Here is a 21,966-nt window from a genome sequence, read left to right on the forward strand (position 1 = left end):
CCAGATCAAACGCCCTGAACGCTACTGTAGAGGAGAGAGGTGTCTGTCAGGAAGAGTCTTGTGAGGGACAATGACATTTCTAAGCAGAGATGATGTAACGAGTCTAAGTCAGGCTTTCTGTGCCACTGTGTGTGTTTGCTCTTCTGGTCAAGGTCAGGCCAGAGGGGAGAGCAACACCACAGATCAATGCTGTGGCCATCACTGGGAGCGTCACAAACACTCTCAACTGACACAACCATTTCTGCCAGAATGGCTTGGCTGAACTGAAGGAGGACCACCTCCATCGTGGGTTTTATTAAGCAAATATCTATTAAATCAAACCGATTGCTCAAGGTTTAAACCCATGAATTCTCTTTGCAAAACTTGAGCACTGCACTCAGGAAGTGTGAGCAACAAATTTAGAAAATGCATAAAATAAGAAAAATGAAATATGAGTCAGTGCATGTTTCTGAAAACATTTACACAGACATGCATTCACATCTTTAGGTTGATGTTTAGCAATAATAAAAAGTGTAAGAAGGTGAAATTAAACTGGAGGTTTTTAAAAAAAAACATCCAGACAAGCAATATATTTGTGATTCACTTCAATTTAAAAAAATGAAAAGGCTACAATAGCTTTCATTTACTTACCAGATGCAACTACGGTGCTGGCCCAAAGAGTGTTTTCAATGCTGAGACTCTCATGGATCTGTGGGTCCGTGTCTTCCTGCAAATAAACAAATTGGCATAATTAGGACTTTAAATAACTTAACTGGTGGTTTGAAATGAAATTATATTTAGATACAAATTAAATTCTACATATTACTAGTACAAACTTAATATGCTTTTTGTTTCTTCCTTTTTGTGACACTTTGTTGTGTGTGAGAAAAAACAAAGCAAACAAGAATCCTAAGACATGGAAAACTTCAACCAAAGAAGCTTCGAGCTTCAAAGAAATACCTCGACGCAGTGAATTTATTTCTGCAATTAGCCACCTTCTAATTAGTATTTCTCAGTGTGGCCCTCAGGCAAACAAACACAAAAGTAGCACCACAGATGAATTTCACTCCAGTGACTTTAATAGTAAAAGACAATTTACTGCAGTTAAACATTTTATTCTCACCAAAAATAAAATAATGAAGACAAATTTTATTTCAACTTTTACAAACTGTAAAAAACATTAATCTGATTTCTAATAATTGAAATCTTTATTTTGTTTTGTGCAAGAGGCTCTAAGATCACCACTTTATTTTTTAATAACAATAATGATCTTAGCTTTATTACATAAAAGTGTGTACTATCTGATAACCATTATTTAATAAAATTGCAATGAAAAAACTACATTTCCCAATTGATTGATAGATTTTTTGACAATAATTAAAAGGAAAAAGCTGAAAAGTTTGTTTGGACAGAACAGAAATGGTTAAGAGACCCCAGCTCAGACGGTGCATAGCTTGACCAGGATGGCTGAGCTCTGCTGTGCCATTAATTTTCTCAAGCACCCTGCACAGTTGTGCCGACTATAGCAATACAGTAGTCCTCTTACCTATACTTTCACTAGATTTGGCATGGCGATAGAGGCTCCTTTTAAAAAAAACAGTATAGAGTGTTCAAGTAGATGAGATTTTAGTGATAAATAAGCCCCTTGAGAGCCTCTTGTTTCACCCTCCCCGTTTCACCCTTCTCTCTTAAATAAAGACAAATGCTGAAAATGGCTTGAGTCAGGAGTGCAGAGTCAAGGCTCCAGTTTCGGCTCAAATTGCCTGCCCGATATGATAATTATGATACCTAAGCACCCACATCCTGTCAATCCACTCAAACATGGGAAGAGGTGCATGAAAAATAAATGGCAGTTTGCAGAATGCTTGACCGCTCTGACATTGGCATCACAGTACGGTGTTCATAACTGCAGAGGGTCTCAATGAAGACCACAGAAACAAAGCCACTATATCCGTCTCAGGAAAAAAAAAGAAAAAAGAAAGAAACTCTCATAAATAGGTAAGTTCATTTGCTGCGGATCTGTGGGAACCCATTTTTTTCCCATCCTGCTCAGACTAAAAGCACACGCTATGCAAAGGAAGGCCGTGGAGGATGAATGAGCGCAGGAAGTGCTCGCTCACTAAGCCTGGTGTGTGGCCAAGAGTGAAGACGGACCACAAAGCCCCCCTTTGTACTGGAGCTCTCCTCTCTGTGGGGGCTGCGCTAATCTGCTATTAATAAAAATAAAAAAAAAAAGGAAAAAAAAAATCACTGAGCAACAAGCAAGACAGGATGGATAGAGCTGGAGCTGCAAGAACCTGCCTGTGATGTAAGAGGCATGCCTGCTGGAGATAACAACAGGCCCAGATGGACACACAAGCCCCTATTGTTGTCACTTGTCAACACATTGCGGTGATACACATCTTCTATGTCAATCCACGTTCTATAGAAAAATCTGCATTTCTTTGAGATTTGTTTTACAGGTTATAAATATGTCAACGAGCTACTGTACCCTTGTGAAATTCCCCTCGAAACTGTGGATGTCCAGCTGAGGCTTCTGGGCGTAGACGTAGGCGCTGATAGAGAAGAGATCCTGAGACAAGAAGACACGACAGAGGTGCCATTTAATTAGTTTGAAAATGAGACACAGCCTCATTTAACTAGGTTATATGAGTGAGCAATTCTTCTGAAAACTACAAATGGAAAAGAGACCAGCTGTTTTCAAGGGAGAGTAAAAACTGTGTTAGCATTTCAGTATTTTACAGTCTGTTGCACTCAAACTAAACACCTTATTTGGAAGTGAAAATATGTTAGAAAAATATACTTTAAATTTGAAAATAAAAGCCTCACTAATTCCTATTAGAGCAGAATAATTGGATATTGCAGCAAATATTGTTTAAAATAACATATTGCTGGAACTTAAGTCTTAGTTAATATATATGTGATGTACTATAAAGCGTGTTGTGTAATAATAACTTTAGCACAGTTGCTCAAATAAATAAGACCGATCTTGCTACACGAGCAAAACCTTTAGTATGATCTTTTGTTTCTTTGGCAAGATTTAGTAAAACAAACAGAGAATCAACAGAGTCAATGAAGGGAGTACTAAGATAACAGCACTTCCATAAATGTAGGATCTGGCTTCTTAACAAAAGAAGGAAACAACCTCAGGAAGTCACAACAATCACCACTGAATCGCGACCATTCAATCATCTGTTCTCTCAGTCACCCTGACAAATAAGACTGCAGCCTAAGGCCTGTCAAGCACCCAATAGCAGCCTTCCCCCCTCTTAGTGGAACAAAAATTGATTGTAAATATTAAATTATTCAGGCAGGAATGCAGCGCGTGGAGCCTCGGCAGCAGTTAGGCAGGCCTCAGCTGTGCTCAGATAGTGTTCTCCTATCGAGAACATGGGCAGAGCGGTTAAAGAGGAGCAGGGAAGATTATTTTACTGAACCCCCAATGGAGAGTTATGTTGCTCCAGCATTTTAGAGACAAAAGCACAGAGTTGGTGCAGCGATGATTTAGAGACAGCAAGTGTGGATGGTGATGGAGGAACAATACATGACCCTGATGAAAGTCATTAGTTTAAATATAGAAACAACAGCATAATTAGCAGATGTTTTACTGGAGTTGTGAACATATAAACTATTATACCTTCTCAGTGGGTGTAGACATGATGATAATTTAGTGCTTATATTATAAAAGTTTCTACGTAAGATGGGGGGACATACTTGATTAGTTAGGACCTCAACTATTCAGTCAGCAACCCTTCTTGTTGTGAAAGCGCATCAAACCAATTTACTTTAGCTCCTAATATTCTCTGGCAAATGAACAATCTTTTAATGAAGTATAAAAGCGAGGCGTGTTAACAACGCGAAAACTGGCTCAACTAAAGACAGCTTGTGCCATCTTCGGGTGCCTTGAAACCCAATACAGAAGCCGTGGCTCAATCATCAAATGACTTGCTGAAACTTTAATTATCTGATTGCATTAAGTGGCAACAAAAAAACAAAAACTCAAATCTGAAGTGTTGGGTATCATCTCCAGTTAAAGGAAGCTGCTGTCAGGTTCAGACTGTTCCTGCCGTCTGTCATCAGTGATTAGGTTTCCATCACAGCACAGACATTCGATGAGCAGCGCTGTTAGTGATAACTCAACACTCATTCACAGACAGTTTGTTACCAGAGATTCACTAACGTATCCATACCCCTACTGCTGGCAGTCGTTGTGTGCAGCCAACAGCAACTTTCAGTTTCCAGTCTGTTTCTCCATCCAGCTGATCTGTTCTGATAAAACACGAACCTGGAAAAACACAAAAGCTCTCAAAGACTGCACAGTTGTTGTGATTGCATACTTTGCATTGCTCTTTCACACTGAAAGTGGGGTACAGATACTTATTCATGTAGCCATGCTTACTGGTTTGTTGTGTTAATTGACTTTCCCATATAAGACAAATAGATTATAACTCACGTTTAATCCAAAAAGCTTTTCTTCTGAAAATGACAATTTTTCTGTGGCATTTTGCATGTTTTAACACACATTATAATGTTATTACTTATTAGCAATAGACTTTTTTAACATTTGCATTTTTAGAAACCTGACAGTGACCAAAGTTTAAAAAGTATATCCTGTGGATTAAACAATTAAAGGCCAAAACCATGAGACTGCTTTGTTGAACCAAAAAACATGCTTGAAAAGCATGCTTCCACATTACCATGTGCTAAAGAACGTAAACATATTCGCAGCACATAGAAATTGTCTTAATCTAATAACTTGAGCATTAATACAGAACCTGTAGCACAACAGAAAGCCTCTGTGGTTGCTGTGAACACCGCAAAGCCTGATAAAAATTGAGCAGTGGTGACCTGTATTGATCTGAGGCAATATTACATATGAAACTGATGGATGAGAGCAACTATCTGACAGAGAGGGTAAAAGGGCAACTATAAACCATCCCTGGAGGGTTAAGTATCATGGAAAACATTAACACAAGTGGGATGATTCATGCTTTCCCTCTGCAGTAATGGCAGGTCAGCTTCTCACGTGACACCACTGGGATGTGAGGGTGTATATGAGTATGTGAAAGACAAAATATACGAGCCTGTGTGCGAAAGAGAAATATGTTATTTTATGTGGATGTGTGTGGGCGTGTGAGTTAGAGACAAAGACATCAACAACTTCCTGCCAAGCTTATTGACATATCAAAGATTGATGGAAATGATGCCACTCAGAAAAGAGCCAGGATCTGATGCAGTTCATTGATTAATTAGAATTTGCATCGTCAGTCACCCAAACAAATCATATGAATCACAGGGTGACTTGTCAAAGGACTAGAAGTGTAGGGAAAAGTCACATTTCTCACCTAAATACACTTGACTCAGCTGGCTGAACTGCCACAGAGAACACAAAAGTTCAACTGTAAGCATTCTTTGTGTTATTTTTTTGGAAAACATACCGTTACAGGTGTGTACAGGTAATGCTGATCTACTTGCGTCTCCAGCATATTTTGTCCTGCTTTACAATGGCTGATTAAAAAAATAAAAATAAAAAAATAAAAAAATAAAACAGACCCGGAGTTCATCTGCTCACCAGTTTTTTCAGATGTCCTCAGGAAAATCATATCTGCAGGAATCCTTTGGTTCTAGGAAAAGAAGAAGAAGAAAGGAGGAAAATGTTAAAGGTGGTGTGTCATTGAGCACTATCCCCTCCAAATCGTCCTGAATAATTAAATATGGTCAATACCCTGACGTGAACTTCACTTTACGTGAATCTAATGCACAGCAATGAAAATTTTAAAATGGACTTAGTGTGCTTTTCACCATTTTACTTCACATATATCACTGTAACAGTGGTGTATAGGAAAGGACCCAAAAGCACAAGTTTCACCCTAAACACTCTGTTTTAGACAGTTTTTTTTTTTATACTCTTGGCTGTGTTTGATGTCAGTGAGAGAGGATTTCCCTCAGACAGTTATTTCAGGTGCACAGCTCTGGGGTTTTGAGCACAGAAACCAACTCCTAGTAAACAAACCAATTTGTTTGGGAATAGCAGCCAATCAGATGAAAGTGGTCTAGAAAGACAGGGTGGCATTAAAGGAAGAGAAGGAAAAAAAATATTAAGAGTCCAAGAATAAAAATTTGGAGCTGGAATTGACCTAGAACCAAACATCACAAATTGATCATTTTTAATTAAATTTTTAGAATTGAGAATGTATCTTAAGTTTCAAAAAAATAAAACACATTTCCCACCGTACTGTTTAAATCAAATCCATTAATCTGTTTTATAATATCTGCCTGTTAGCAAAGATGCAAATGCTTATAAAATAAGCTCAAGCTAATGTTTTGAAGGATTTAGAACCTTTTTTGTGGTTGCTTTTACTTTTAAACAAACATCTTTTCATCGTATATGAAAATAAATTCCAAAAATGTCGGCTAAACTATCAAATTCCTATTTTATATATTTTAAATAGCTTAAAAAAAATGAGTCAAATCAGCACCTATCAAGCAAATACACCTAACTGAATCCTTCCGGTATCTAGAGGTAAAGACAGGAGAGATTTACCTTCTCCACGATGATCAGGTCTCCAACTTGTATGTCTGAACTTTTCACTTGAATTTTACCTAAGGAAAAGCACAGAAATTGTGAAAGACTCTAGACTTGTATTCTGAAATACCTTCAAACTAAATTATGTCATGAAATAAAATGCAGATATTGATTTTTGGCCCATGGAAATGATGCCGACTCTTAAAACCACAGCCCACTTTTTGCTATTGCTCTTTTTTCCCCCCTTCTCACCTTCTAATTGATTATCTCCAGCTTGATAACGTAATACCCTTTTGTTTTCATCTCTGGTCAGAGTCAGACAAAAACAATGACATAGAAGGTCACTCTCAATTAAACCACCCCAATATCCGCTGAGAACCTTCCTCTTTCACTGTGATTACATGCAAACATGTACATATGTACACGGTGGCTGTGAAGTGCTACAATCAACACAAGGCACAGATCTTAGGTGTTTATAAATTTGAAGGAAAAAAAAAAAAAAGACTCAATGCAATTACAGTGAGAAGAATGACTTCTGTTGCAAGTGTAAAGCCATCTTTTAATTGCATGGAGCCTCAATCATTGGAATAAGAGTCTTCATAATATCAGCAAACAGCTAGACGAATAAGGTGGAAGGTGAATAGGTCTCTTTCAGTTGTCTCACTAACCTCTCACTGTCAGTTTGCTGTAGAGTTGAGAGTTCATCTCTTTGTCTCGCTGATAACGTCTCACTTCGTCCACAGCCTCCCGCACCATTGTGACAGCTAGCACAAAACCCTGATCGACAAAGGAGTGCTTTAAAAACGGAGTTTTATCAATAATAAAATCCATTCATTTAAACTACACTGGCATTTGCTTAACATTAACAAATTGGAGCAGGTTCTCACTTAAAACTGTTGCAATAGTAAAAAGTGGAAAAATATGGGTTTATTCTCTTGCTGAATTCCAATAGTACGACTAATTTGGCTTCACTGTACATTTAATTTAGTTGCAAACAACTTGATAGATCAAAAATAAATACATAAAAACATTTACCAGAGGTGCCCAATATGTGTACAAGTATCCGATTTTCAGTGATGGCACAAACTGCGAGCAGGCCACCACTAGAAAATAAAGATTGAGGAAGAACTTGAACTGCTGGTAGAGAACCTGAGAGGGGACAGAAGACAAAGATTCAGCGAGGTGAGTGAACATGTCAGCAAGGTGAGTCAAAGATGACGACAGCTGCAGACAAGATAAAAGAGGATGCAGCAGCAGAAACAAACCAGACGGGATGGGTTACTGTACACGTTCCAAGAGGGAACAAGATACATGTTAATGCTGTTAACTTTACATTAACCTAATGGAAACTCTGACACTTTGAGAACGTCTGTTTCAAATGGCACGCAGGGTGCAGATTTCAAATGTAAGGGCAACTAGGTACGATGTCAGTGCCTAAAACTTTCAAGAATAATCCTGCACTGCGTGACCAAAGCTTCAAATGAAGGAGGAAAACAGGCGCATTGTGTTGATAAATCAACATGAGGTTGACTCAATCAGATACCATTTCAGGTGGAAATCACCAGAGACGCTCTTATATTACACATACCAAAGTAGCTCTTGTGAGTGGCTCAAGCTTCTTTGCTAATGTGCCAGCTATCACCAGGGAGATCGCAGTATTCTAGTCATCTAAGGTCAAATTTTGAATAATGTTTGCAATAATGAGAGTCCAGTGTCTAGTCACAGATTATCAGAGACAATGGGATCAATGCACGACGCTCTACAGTTAATGAACCTCCTGACCTTTAGGGGAAAATGCATACTGCTAACTCAATTCGTGTGTATTTAATAATTCAAAGTGGAGGGAGAAAAACAGCCGTTTTGTTCACCGTCGACGAGAATATCTACGTCTCTAATAGACAGTTGACATTTAATGGCCTGGGCTGAAGGCAGCCCTCTTAATCAAGGAACCATTTGCTTTTTAATAAGTTACTCTGATGGATCTCTATTGTTCCCTACAGAGTAAACCCTTAACTTAATGACAGAATAGTTAACAATGAGATCCAGTGAAAGCTCCTGTGCATTACAGTCTGTTAATCAGTGAAAATAAATGACTGATTTCAACTGAAAGGATGAATTTGTACTGTAGACACTATAAAGACTGGGAGCATGGACTCGATAAAAGGAAAAACTGCTGCGTTAAGAGCAAAGATCAGGGCACGAAATGCGAATTCAGTTACCAAAGCAAGACAGTTCATTTGAAGCAGGCTACAGGTTGTGTGGGAGCTACTGCCACTCACCCCAGGCACAAAGGTGATGATGTTGTATTTCTGGTTTTTGATGGCATTTTTGGGGTACTTCTCTTCACACTTCTCAGGGCAGCCGAGCCAAACTGTCCTTGCCTTCAGCTCCTTCTTCCTCCGACATATATGAGCCAGACAGTCACAGCAGCTTACAAAAGAAGATGTCAATATGATTAAAAACAGACCAAAAAAAAAAAAAAAAAAAAAGCAAAAATTACAACAACAAGACAGAACTGCCTTTATGGCTTTTTGGGGATATTTTTTTGTACCAGGGGAGTCAGAAAGTTCCACACTAGGTCACAAAATAAATTTAACAGATGATTAAAAGGAAACATCTTACATATATAAAACAGTTTATTTTTTCAGGTTTTAATGTTAGCATGTGGTGAGCTACACACTGCTTCAAGGGCTTTTTGGAAACCATTCTGTATTTTTAAAGAAACATACTGACTGTCAATATTTGTAATATATGGGTTGTGGTAAAGGGATGAAGGAGAAGTAGATGGTGCAAGAAAAGGGCATCCAAGTAATAAAATGCGCTGTAGTGACTTTATTTAAAAAAAAAAAAAAAAAAAAAGGAGCATCGGTAAGGCTATTGAAAAAATATGCAGCTTGAAAAAGATTAACAAATTAATCATTAAACTTCTCCTTATTTTACTTTTTTACACTTTACTACAACTGCCTGACAGCTTTAGTAACATTTTAACAGATTACCAACCAGAACCTGCGCAGAATATGATTTTTTCAAAATAAGAAAAAACATTTTTGAAAACCTAAAATTCAACTTAATATTTGTCACAGCAACCAGAGTCTAAAACGTATTTTCAGCCTTCTTACATTTCAGTAATCACTCTGTAACTGCGCGAGTTTGTTTTTAAATCATTATTGATGTCACAAATTCTCAAAATTTTCTCCGGACACATAGAGCTTAAAATAATAAAGATAAAAATATAACCAATAAACAGAAAATAAACTCTGTGGTAATACACGACTTTGAGGATCTCTGTCGAGTTTGCACAACACAGGATACAAATTTAAGCAATACATAGAAAAAGCAATTAAAGCAAATCTGTGATTTTGCCCTTCCTTGCTTACAATGCTTAAACAGTGCCAGCTCTAGCACTGTGCAGTAACGCCACTAATAGCTCCCTACTAATTAGATCAGTACATGTGGTAATCCATTGGGCTTTTGTAACTGGAGGTGGGGGTTTCCAAAGTAAAGCCAGCTTCTTTGTGGCAACAGTGGTGCACACTGAGTGAATATGTCTATTCAAACATGTTCATTTAAATGAGGGGGTTGTGCAATGGGAGAGGATGGTATGGCTGCTGCTGATACATTGAGACAACACAACTGTCTTCCCTTAAAAATGAAACAAAAATTTACATTAGTAATACAAATGTGAGCGATAGAGAGACTCAACTAGCTCTATAAATATCAATAACTCACAATTCAACAGCAACTGTGTGTGTAAACATATATAAAAAAAAAAATACTATATATAAAAGAAAAACAATTCTTATCCAAACTGCAAACACGAACCAAACAGCAGGCCATCTTATTCTCTTCATTTATATTCTGCAATAAATAAAGAAGCAGAAAAAGACATTTTTACTTTTTCCTTAGATTCACCAGTTTTCTTGCATCTTTCACCAGTTTCCTGTTTTTCTGCAACTACAGTGACGCAACCGTGACGTCCACTTCAAATTGGTTTATTCATTCTCATTAACGTTCTCAGCTGTTAAACCATTAGTAGCCATGGAGCCTCACAGCTGTGTTCTGCTGCGTCCTACAGTACTGATGTGATTTATATTCCAGGTCTCATCAGTGTAAATTAGATCTTCAAGGCTTTTTTTTGACCCACTTGTATAAAGAGGTCCTTTGCTTTTAACGCTATGAATCATCTAAAAAGGTTAGCATCTCTCCTGGTGGGAAATCCCTTGCTAATTATGTTAAAAGTCAGACAAGTTCAGAGCTGGATAATCAATTTAAGCTTAAGAGTCAAACATGTTGCATGTATATAACCAAACTACTGCATGAAATTGGTTGACACACATTAGTTTTGTTAGTTTTACCCAAACAGCAACCTCTGAGGTTAAAAAGAAGGCAACATAAAAAAAGCTAAAAACTGCAGTTCTACCAGTGGCCACTTGGGGCTGATTCAAAAAGTGAATCAATTCCCATGACATACATGTTAAAATGTAAGTTTGCAATCTGGTACAATTGGTAATTTCCTCCATCATAACAACTCCACACTGAATAATTTTTGGATACTATCAAGGCTTAAAAATAGTGGAGCGTTGCTTCGACTGACACGCGTGCCTGTGCCTTACTTTTACTGAACTTCCATTTTTAATATTTTATTAGTTTGGTACTGAGCACTGAGAAGCCGATATTTATGTTTATGTGTTGCACCTCCACAGTTAACAAATGCCAACACAGCAGCAGATGTAACAACTTGACTTTTATATGCAGTTTGTAGTTTTACCCCTAGTCCATTTCTGCTTGTATGCACTAACATCATTACCACCATATTATCAAAACTCAATAACGACAGACGGGTTCAGATTGACATTTACTTTTCAAAAAGTAAGTGACTTTCCATCAACCTGGTAATGACTACAATGGGGGCTTATCTCCCATATCTGATATCAAACGCAAACAGTGGCATAGTGTGCGGGTAAATTTCAATGAGAGCAGCGTGATCTGAGCATGACCTAAACTGGCACCTGGGGGGAAAGAGGGGAGAGTGTCAGTGTATACCGTCATGCTGAACGGCTTGGCTTTTCCACATTTTAAGCAACTTGGCAAAACATGAAACTAAATAAATCAACTTTGGTAAAAAGTCCTGTTTGTATTGGCCTCGACGTTCTCTGTCTCTGTGCACTCTGAGTCCAGATTCATAAGAGCGATTATTTGAGCAAATGAATGCTATTCAAATAATATGCCATTTGAACAGTCGGGGCTTATTCACTGTGAATTATTTGTGTTTTATAATCCCACACTATGCACACATAAAATTACTGGAAAGCATCAAACTGGTCAGCTGTGAAAAATCCGATTTGTTCATTAGTGGGGGGATGGGGAGGGGGATCAATATGCAGCTTCAATTGGACACGTACCACTACCAACAAAACTGAACTGAAAACCGAATATGCTATGAAATTGCAGCAGCGGTGAATGTTACGTTTTGGGCACTGGAGTACTACACAAACAAGTGTTTATAAATGTACACAAACAAACAGTCCTCTTAGCCTGAAAGGAGCGTCGTTAGAGGGCAAAACCTGTCAAATAAATCATTAGTCGGATAAACCACCCTGTTCTGTTTGACCTGAAAATCTTTTTGGACTGATGGTGCGCATCGAGGAACCCGACCAAAAAAACATGCCCTTATCCTCTCTTTGCACTTCATGCACAGCTACCGGTGCGTTTGAAATCCAAACTGATCATCACAAGCATGCTTGCTGACATTATACAATACGCTTGCATTTACAGAAAGACTCTCGGAAATGTTAAATGTCCAGTTGGACTACTCTAGTCTGTAGATTAAAAATAAGGCGACATCAGTAAAGCATTTGGCAAAACATATCCGAGTATTTTGCTATGAAAATATGTTATTTAGCAAAGACTACTGGGCTACAAGCACAATCCATTTTATATCCCAGAGTGAACTTGCAATCTATTTTTGTGTGTTTACAGATCTGTTATGGACAAGCTTCTATTACAAATATTATTCAAGTAGTCTAATTGCTAGAAACTTATATTACAGGTTCCTTTAAGTTTATTTAGAAAACATACAAGAAGGTGGTGCAGTGTTTGGCAGAAGGTAAAAAATATGTGGTTGCAGCAGAGGTCAGAAATAGAAACTTCACTAAAAACATGGTTAATCTATTTTTGCTTTAAAATGCTTTCATTGAATTTTCCTATTAAAAAATAGCAGGGCTTGAGTGAATAATCAGAAAACACCCAGATACATAAACCCAAAATGTAAACTATCAATATTTTGCCTAAACCGTCACTATAAAAAAATCATTAAATCAACATATTAACAACAATGGTGCAGAGGTACCTCCCACACAGGACTTTCCATCCTCCCAGGAGGAACCAGGCGAGGCCACTCTGTCTCTGATTGACTCTGGCCCGGGGTAGAGTCTGGTAGTCGCTCTCGTCATTCTCAAAGCCTTCCTCCGACATCATCAGGGGCATTTCATCCAAGTTAGAGGGCTCATCTTCTAAAGAGTATCTGAAAGAACAGTAAGCTGTGTTAGGAAGACTCAGTTACTTTGAACGAGGGTAAGTATGTGTGTTGGAGAACAATTTTAGAAACATGCTGAAATGGATAAACAATTTAAATATAAAATTATGACAACACGATAAAGCAACTCTTGTGCTTCATTCCTTTTTGTAACAGTGTTTTCATTTGTTTTAGTTGTAAAATTCAGCATCTCATAACTGTGCCAACCACTGCACATGAAGTCTGATGTGTACAACTCAATCTGTGGTCCCTGACGTGAGTGGCAAAAAAAAAAAAAAAAAACTTGTGTTCAGATTGTGTCCAAAAACACAAATGAATAAGGTCTTAAGTATTCACATTCTCTGCTGAGACTGTACTAAAAATAAATAAATTTTGAAAAAAAACTGTCAAAGTTCACTTTACTAGTTTAAAAAAAGAAAAAAGTACTCTATTCATTACATTAAACTCAACCTTTTTAATCTTAAATCGCAAAAACAATATATATATATGCAGTGTGAACAAGTAACAGCATCTATGACCAACTTTATACTTAAGGAAATCTCAAGGTAAAAAAATAAATAAATACTAAAAAAGCACTTCAAAGTACAAGATGTGCAAGATTCAGTGAGAAAAGCCAAGATTAAAGCTAGTTAGAAGGGCAGAGCCAACAGCACTTTCACATAATAAACACTAAAAACACCGTTGAGAAGATATACTACCTTATTCATGAGACGCTCTCTAATAAATGTCTAGATTCTTATAAGAAAAAAAAACAAAAAACACATTGTGGTCACGTCAACCCTGCAATGACCTCAATAATATTTATAGTGACGTTGCCAGATTACGTGATGAAAATGAGGATGCCAATTAAATATAGCAGTAAAAGATTCAGAGTCTCATATCAGCAACAGGCAAAATAAAGCTGAAAAGATTAATAACATTTTTCTGATCAATGTCACATACAAGTACTGATCTTCCATGTATTATACTGAGGTGGATGTTCTGAGTAAATAAAATTTACTGTACTAAAAAAAAACCAAAAAAAAAAAACCTAACAAACAAATCTGAATTAATTCAAATTTAACATCATTCAATTTTAACATTTGGGGAGGTTTGTGTTTTGCTTAGATTTTTTTAAAATTAAACTTCAAATCTCATTTTAGAAACCAGAACTTATTTTTATCAAATACATTCAGAAAAAAAAATACAATATAAGCAGACTGAAAGGTCACTCCACTGTACAAGAGTGTCCTTTATTGAAAATAAATAAATAAACGTGGACATGCGCGCAAGCAAACGTAGCATGAGCAGGATTAAGAGCTTAAGGTCCAAACTCACAGATGCGGCCCTCCCCAGCAGTAAAACATTTAGACGCCTGCTGTAGCCAGACTTTGTTTGAGCTGAGAGCGTCTGCAACTTTAGTTGAAGGACCGGAGATAATGCCACTTGTAGGACTTTCTGCTACAAAACAACCTGTTACCTATTTATAACCCATATGAACAGAAACTCCCAAAGCTCTGTTTCTGAACAAGGGAAGAAGGTGTGCACCACCAGGCTTGGCTGGTTTATACATTCACTTCATTGTCTCCACAAAATCAACACCCTCTATGATGATGGTGTTTTCCATAAAATACAACCCTATTAACACAATTCAGCCTCACCACAAATAGAAATAGAAATTTTACAAGAGTAAAATTCATCATACAAATCATAAAACAAATATTTGTTATAATTATTTCTTGTGTAGCAACTACTACCAGTTAATGTATTTGTTTTGGTTCCTCACTTCTAAAAATCACAGTTTGGACAGATCACAGTCCAGACCATTTCCCCCCCACATGCTTATAGTATTTGTTTCTTTATTTATCATTTAAAAAAAAAAAAAAAAAAAAGTATTTTCTGTCAAATAAAATTTGGTAGAACTAATCTTAAAGTTTGTTTCATTTATATGAGATTTTGAACCAAAAAAAAAAAAAAAAAAAAAAAAAAAAAAAAAAAAAAAAAAATTGCAGCGCTTTTTTTTGTAAGTCCAACAACATCTGAGCCAAGAGAAACATGCCGGTAACAAATGCTGTAACTTAGCCAAACAGGAATCTGTTCATGCTTATATCCTGTCATGATACACCCATATTTCTGCACAGCAAAGTGCTTATCACATATAGTTTGGTACAAAAAATAAAGTTCCTCATACAACATCCTGATCATTTTCAAATAACTGAGTCATAATGAGAAGAAAGTTCTCCTGAGTTGTTCAAAGTTTTCTTTTGGCACTTTGAGCATCAAAAGGAGGTGCCATTTATTCTAAGGGACTACAACAGGGGGGTTCATGAATATGGCATTTACTTTTTTTAAAACACCAAAATGAGTATCCTACTCTTTCTGTTAAATGAAGGTAAGCTAAATAACTCTGTCTCTATATAGTAATGAAGTTCAGCTGCAAGCAATTAATTTTTAATTGTCATATAAGAGTGTAACCCAGTTCATTTTTGTAGCAACAATTTATAGATGTCCACTAAAAACACAAACAAACACACACACACTAAGTTATTATTTTAAAAGTCCAGTTACATGCATACACATACCAAATGTGTTTGAGTGATTACGGCTATTGAAAATATAAACTGCTTATTAAAATAACATAAGTGAGTGAAGGTATTTAGTATTGCAGGCCTGCTGATGGATGGATTAAATCCCTAAAGAAGTTTGATAAACTGTAACACCAACAAATGTCCTGGATTTGCAGCATGATCTCAGGAGCCTTTTTATAGCATGAGGCACTAAACTAAATACATTTATGTTCAGCTGTATTTGCAAGAACCCGTTTGAGTTTATTACTATCAGAAAGAACAAACCTAAGAAAAGAGTTTTTTTTAGGGTTAAAATTTAAGATTTAAGTCAGGATTTTGGCATTTAGTTGTCATGTCCAAAATTAAGGTTCTGAGACTTGGGAATGCAAGATTTTCATTCAATATCTTCACAAGCACAGTCAAACACATGGCTGCTGTCACTGTAGGGGAAATACTGACATTCAAGAACAACTTCTAGTGAGAAACAAAAGTAAGACCTGTTCATTCAAATGACTTCACACACTCAGCACTGCACTTCAGTGTCTTGTAAAGGTTGTGTATTGATCCTACACAGAGCTTTGCAGACTAGTATCCGCATGTTGCATCAGTGTGTTGTCATCAATGGTTATGTCAAAAATACAACTACTACTGGCTACTTTTTGTTTGTTTTGGGTGTTTCTTTTGATTACAGAAGTGAAAACATACAAAGAAACCAAATGTTCAAAACCACCAGGACAGTTCACTCCAAACACCATTTGTACTTCTTTATTTTTGACCTTTGATTCTTTTCACACTTTTTCCCCTTCATGGTGAACTCTGCTGTCAATCCATTGTTTGTTCAAGCAAATCTTTCAATCAGCACACATCCTGTGCATAGCATCACCACCTTCAGAGTAAGCAGTGTTTTTTTTGTTTTTTTTAGAGCACTGCATCCAAGGACACTTGCATTGGTCACATACCCCAAATCCTTCCCTTCATAGCCAAAGACCCAGCTATGCCAAGTCTGAACCTGATGAGCAGAACAGTCGATACAGATACACAGATTTCTCAAGTTATAACTAAACAAACACTGATTGAATGACAATATGCAGGGAGATGAACTGTTAAAGAGGATAAGAAAAAAAAGACTGTTTTAGACAGATCTATAAACATAAAGGTAGTAGTGTTAAACTGTAAATATTGTGCTCAAAGCTTTGAGTCATATGATCTGAGAAATGTTTCACTGTTACCAAAATGTGCGATATGTTTACACACCATTCGAACTTGCTAAAAAAAAAAAAAAAAAAGTGGATTATTAGCCAGTGTTTCTTGCGATGGAACACCCACATCTGATTACATAATAACTCAAGCCTGTGGGAAACGTGGGCTGCTTTGTAAAAATGTTTTCTGCCTCTCCGGTGCAGCGTTGACGGTGTTGCCAACAGTTGCTCAGAGTGTCAGTGGGAAAGCATTCTCCATCAGCTTCAGGACAAATGCTTTGGAACAGTTTGAGAAAATCAGCTCTCATCATTCCTCTACAGAGATCAATAAACTGCCACATTAATTTCATCACTATCATGAGAAACGAGTTCAGCGTGGCAGAGGATTTTCCCAGGAAGTCCAAGTTTAAATGTACTTTTAGCCATAGTAGGAGATATAGTAAAATTAGACACAACTTACAGGTCTTAGAAACAAAGTGGGATTTATTGTCCTGTCCTGAATCCCTGCCCTCGTGGCAACATAGCCGTTTGCGTTTTTACACTGGTGTGCACTGGTGTTTCTGCTTCGATGCACTTCAAGTGAAACTAAGCTCTTTATTTTAGACTTGGTGCTGACAAATTTAGAGAAATAGACTCAGTCTAACATGAACTGCCAGAGCTACACTGGCAGAATACAAGCCATTTTATCGGCATAATAAGCAAGCTAGATACAACTCTACCATTTTTCTTTCAGTGAGGTACCATCCCCTCACCCTTCGAGTCCGTCACAGCAGATAGATGCCCCTTGCTGGTTCTGCTGGATATCTGTTCCTATTAAAAAGGAGTTCTACCTTCCTACTGTCGCCAAGTGTTAACCATAAGGGATCTGATTGGTGGGGTTTTATTTGTAATATCATATGGTTTTTTACCCTTGAATGTAAATGCCTTGAGGAGATTACTGTTGTGAACTGCAACTACAGGGAGTGCAGAATTATTAGGCAAGTTGTATTTTTGAGGAATAATTAATCATTAATATCAAAGCTGAATGTTTTTGGAAGTAGTTTTTAGTTTTAGCTATTTTAGGGGGATATCTGTGTGTGCAGGTGACTGTTACTGTGCATAATTATTAGGCAACTCAACAAAAAACAAATATATACCCATTTCAATTATTTATTTTTACCAGTGAAACCAATATAACATCTCCACAGTCACAAATATACATTTCTGACATTCAAAAACAAATCAGCGACCAATATAGCCACCTTTCTTTGCAAGGACACTCAAAAGCCTGCCATCCATGATTCTGTCAGTGTTTTGATCTGTTCACCATCAACATTGCGTGCAGCAGCAACCACAGCCTCCCAGACACTGTTCAGAGAGGTGTACTGTTTTCCCTCCTTGTAAATCTCACATTTGATGATGGACCACAGGTTCTCAATGGGGTTCAGATCAGGTGAACAAGGTGGCCATGTCATTAGTTTTTCTTCTTTTATACCCTTTCTTGCCAGCCACGCTGTGGAGTACTTGGACGCGTGTGATGGAGCATTGTCCTGCATGAAAATCATGTTTTTCTTGAAGGATGCAGACTTCTTCCTGTACCACTGCTTGAAGAAGGTGTCTTCCAGAAACTGGCAGTAGGACTGGGAGTTGAGCTTGACTCCATCCTCAACCCGAAAAGGCCCCACAAGCTCATCTTTGATGATACCAGCCCAAACCAGTACTCCACCTCCACCTTGCTGGCGTCTGAGTCGGACTGGAGCTCTCTGCCCTTTACCAATCCAGCCACGGGCCCATCCATCTGGCCCATCAAGACTCACTCTCATTTCATCAGTCCATAAAACCTTAGAAAAACCAGCCTTGAGATATTTCTTGGCCCAGTCTTGACGTTTCAGTTTGTGTGTCTTGTTCAGTGGTGGTCGTCTTTCAGCCTTTCTTACCTTGGCCATGTCTCTGAGTATTGCACACCTTGTGCTTTTGGGCACTCCAGTGATGTTGCAGCTCTGAAATATGGCCAAACTGGTGGCAAGTGGCATCTTGGCAGCTGCACGCTTGACTTTTCTCAGTTCATGGGCAGTTATTTTGCGCCTTGGTTTTTCCCACACGCTTCTTGCGACCCTGTTGACTATTTTGAATGAAAATGCACATCCCCTAACATGCTTAATTGGTAGTAGGCTTTCGAGCCTATACAGCTTGGAGTAAGACAACATGCGTGAAGAGGATGATGTAGACAAAATACTCATTTGCCTAATAATTCTGCACTCCTTGTATATAAAACTGAATACTTTTGCCTTTTAATATACTGCAGTTGAATTGCACATTACTACCACCCACTACAAAACACCTTTTACAGTTGCTGAGGTCTGTGATTTATGTGTGCACATGGGACAATACAATCCTTCTAAGGTTGTGCCACCTTCCACAATAATATGGGGTACATATTTTTACATTATAAAAATGTGTCATTAATGTGATATCAAGGATAGAGCTGTGCCAGGTGTTTACAATACTTAGTGCGAACAACAACAAGTGTAGCCCAGACATCTCTGACAGCAAGAGCCACATATCAGCCTCTGACGACATTTTAGAAACGAACTACTTCAACAGCCTCCAAAAAAAAAAAAAAAGCACAATGCTTTGCAGAATAAGCAAGAAAACTGTCTCTGCTAAAGGTGGAAACAAACTCGTTTCTCCACTTGAAGCAAAAAACACACCATCCAGTAAAACCAGGCTATGAAAGACGAGATAATAGCAGCTGGTGAGGAGTGACCCAAAAGTAAACAAATGACTCACTGGAGCACTCACTAGTTGCACTTCATATGACAGGAAGAGCTAGTGGAAAAGTAGGGTTTTAAGCAACTGGCTGATAAGTCTGACCCAAGACACAACATCCCCAAGTATAAAATATATTTTAATTTCAATACTGTGGAGGCTCCTGAGATGTTGCATGGTTTATTTGATTTAGTTATTGTTGAACTAAAGGATAAAGCATTTATGTTATAGTTTGACTTAAAATTCCCATTAAAAACACTACCTAGGCCACTTTTTTTTTTTGCTTACAGTTGATTTAAACTGTGTTGCTACATATAATGTTTTGTCACTGTTATTGCATTGTAATGTTAGTGCTGCTGTTGGCACCTCGGAGCAACAAGTTTCAGACTTTGATTTAGGCAGTCTGTCATCAATGACTGAAGCTCACTGAAAAAGAAGGCTGGAAAATTCTGTTTACTTTGTTTGATGAATGATAAATTGACCTGTACCCTTAACCTGTACCCTCAGTAAACACTTTACTGACCCATTTATGGTTTCACTTAAGTTTTAATCCTTTCCACCACAACTTGATGTTTTTTGTAAAATGTGGTCCCTATTAGTGTAAAAAAAAAAAAAAAAAAAAAAAGAAAAGAAAAAAAAAAGAAATAAGATAAAGATAAAGCAGTCTTTTCACTACGGCATACCTGTCTTGTATTAGCAAGCAGTACCTCTCTGTTTCTCAGCCCATAAGGCATCTTAAACTGCTAAACCATCATGTACTACTAGAAAACCTTTAGTTTAGCTTTAGATTTTTATACAAGTCCCTGTTTTGATTACTTGATTACAGTGGTGTACAGCACTCAAAAATCTACCATAGGAATTCAACTAGGTTGTAATCTTGTGTTATTGAAACTATAACATTCTAATACTCATTAAACTAACCAGCCAATCCTTGTGCCCTATGGGTGGAGGCATTGTCATCCTAAAGAAGATCACTAGATGTTTTTCACCACAGGAAGAAGAGAAATTTTTATTATTTTTGCCGTGACCAAAGGAGACAAGTGGACGTGAAACATACTAGGACATTTTCTACTTAAATCTTAACTTGGCCACCAAATTCTAACCCTGCAGGGGTCGAGGTTTTACCTTCCACCTTTAATTAGCCACTTGCCTATACGTTAACATGACCCAAAGCTATTTGCTGTGGATGCTCTTGAACTACAAGTACCTTGTTATGCGCCTACTTCGCTTCCTGTCCATTCCTCACCCTGAGGACTGTGTTAGCTCATCTTCCTCCATTCTGAAAGATGAGCAAGATGGTGAATCACGACTACAGAAAGTAACTATCTTCATATATCATGTGACGTAGTACGCCAGCACAGCTATCATGTGACTTTAAATGAAAAGCCCGAGGGAACACAGCAGATAACTATCACTAACATATGCTACACTGACAGGCTGAATTATGGAACTTGTAAAAAAGCAAAAGCACATATTGCGCAGGTTTCTAGCTTTACCTGGGGCGGTGTGATAAAATCAAACAGCTGTCAAAGCAGAAACCGCTAATGAGCTGTCAACAGCACTACTAGCAAAACAAGCTAACAAGCACGAGCCCCGGGAAGCAAAAGCAAAGCAAAAACACATAAACGTGTCAGACAACAAGACTGTCGCTTTAGTGCGAGACAGAAAAAACAGCTCAGCTACCCCGTCCATACCTTGAAAGCCTGGCTGAGTTGTAATACGGGATTCTCTTCGAGTTCTTCCGCACCGGATTTAACGGGATGCTGTCAGCCATCTTGGCTGGGCAGTACCTATGCGATGCCACGCAAAAAGCGTAGGGATTTGTGCTGCATTCGCGTGGCATTTAAAAATGTCGTAGTGATGAATGTCAAGCCAGGAAAAAATTGCTTCACTAATTTAAGATTAGAGAGCACAAACTGGGTGGGCGGGGGGTTCATCTCACGCAACGCTTGTTTTGCGCAGCGTGTGTGCAAAAAAAACAAAAAAAACAAACAAAAATAAACAAAGTGGGCTTTTTCTGAATGTAGCAATGCGAAAACTGCGCTTTCAAGATGTAACCGAAGGTTGCACGCGGATTTAATCAGTGTAGTGAAATAATAAATATAGCTTACGCTAAAATAAGACTTTGGAGGATGATACGATACCTTTAATAGGTGGTATATTTTGCATTTTGCATATGATTTTGAAATTATTTGAGAAGCAGCTGTTCTAATCCGAATTTATAGAAACTACTTAACAAAATATACGCCTTTATTTTGTTCCTAAAGTTTTGATTTGAAACTGGCTGACATGGTCTCCCTTTATGAAATCTAGTGTTGACTGCTGACTTACTTTTCTGTTATTTTCTTTGATTTAAATAATTACAGATAACACAACTCATTGACCTGTTTAAATACTACAATTATTATTATTATTATTATTATTATTATTACT

General features: G+C 37.6%; 1 protein-coding gene across 5 annotated transcripts in view; it reads right to left on the minus strand.

The window, feature by feature from the left end:
* atp9b (ATPase phospholipid transporting 9B) overlaps positions 1-21,351 on the minus strand; it is a 44,342-nt gene extending 22,991 nt beyond the window's left edge. For 4 of the 5 annotated variants that reach the window (XM_085395652.1, XM_085395653.1, XM_085395654.1 and 1 more), the window contains exons 1-10: positions 21,228-21,351; positions 12,855-13,028; positions 8,785-8,935; positions 7,541-7,654; positions 7,174-7,282; positions 6,524-6,582; positions 5,552-5,603; positions 4,170-4,264; positions 2,471-2,551; positions 631-706 (exon numbers count right to left, since the gene is read on the minus strand). In XM_085395652.1, the coding sequence (XP_085251778.1) occupies positions 631-706; positions 2,471-2,551; positions 4,170-4,264; positions 5,552-5,603; positions 6,524-6,582; positions 7,174-7,282; positions 7,541-7,654; positions 8,785-8,935; positions 12,855-13,028; positions 21,228-21,307 (991 nt within the window). In that variant the 5' untranslated portion in view covers positions 21,308-21,351. Of the gene's footprint in view, positions 1-630; positions 707-2,470; positions 2,552-4,169; positions 4,265-5,551; positions 5,604-6,523; positions 6,583-7,173; positions 7,283-7,540; positions 7,655-8,784; positions 8,936-12,854; positions 13,029-20,740; positions 20,813-21,227 lie in introns of all 5 variants that reach the window. The other variant, XM_085395657.1, reaches the window with a different exon arrangement.
* Positions 21,352-21,966: the final 615 nt, after the last annotated feature.

Source organism: Rhamphochromis longiceps, linkage group LG22 (genome assembly GCF_057381845.1).
Source record: "Rhamphochromis longiceps isolate RC_006_pf linkage group LG22, R_longiceps_female_GT1.1, whole genome shotgun sequence".
NCBI lineage: Eukaryota > Metazoa > Chordata > Actinopteri > Cichliformes > Cichlidae > Rhamphochromis > Rhamphochromis longiceps.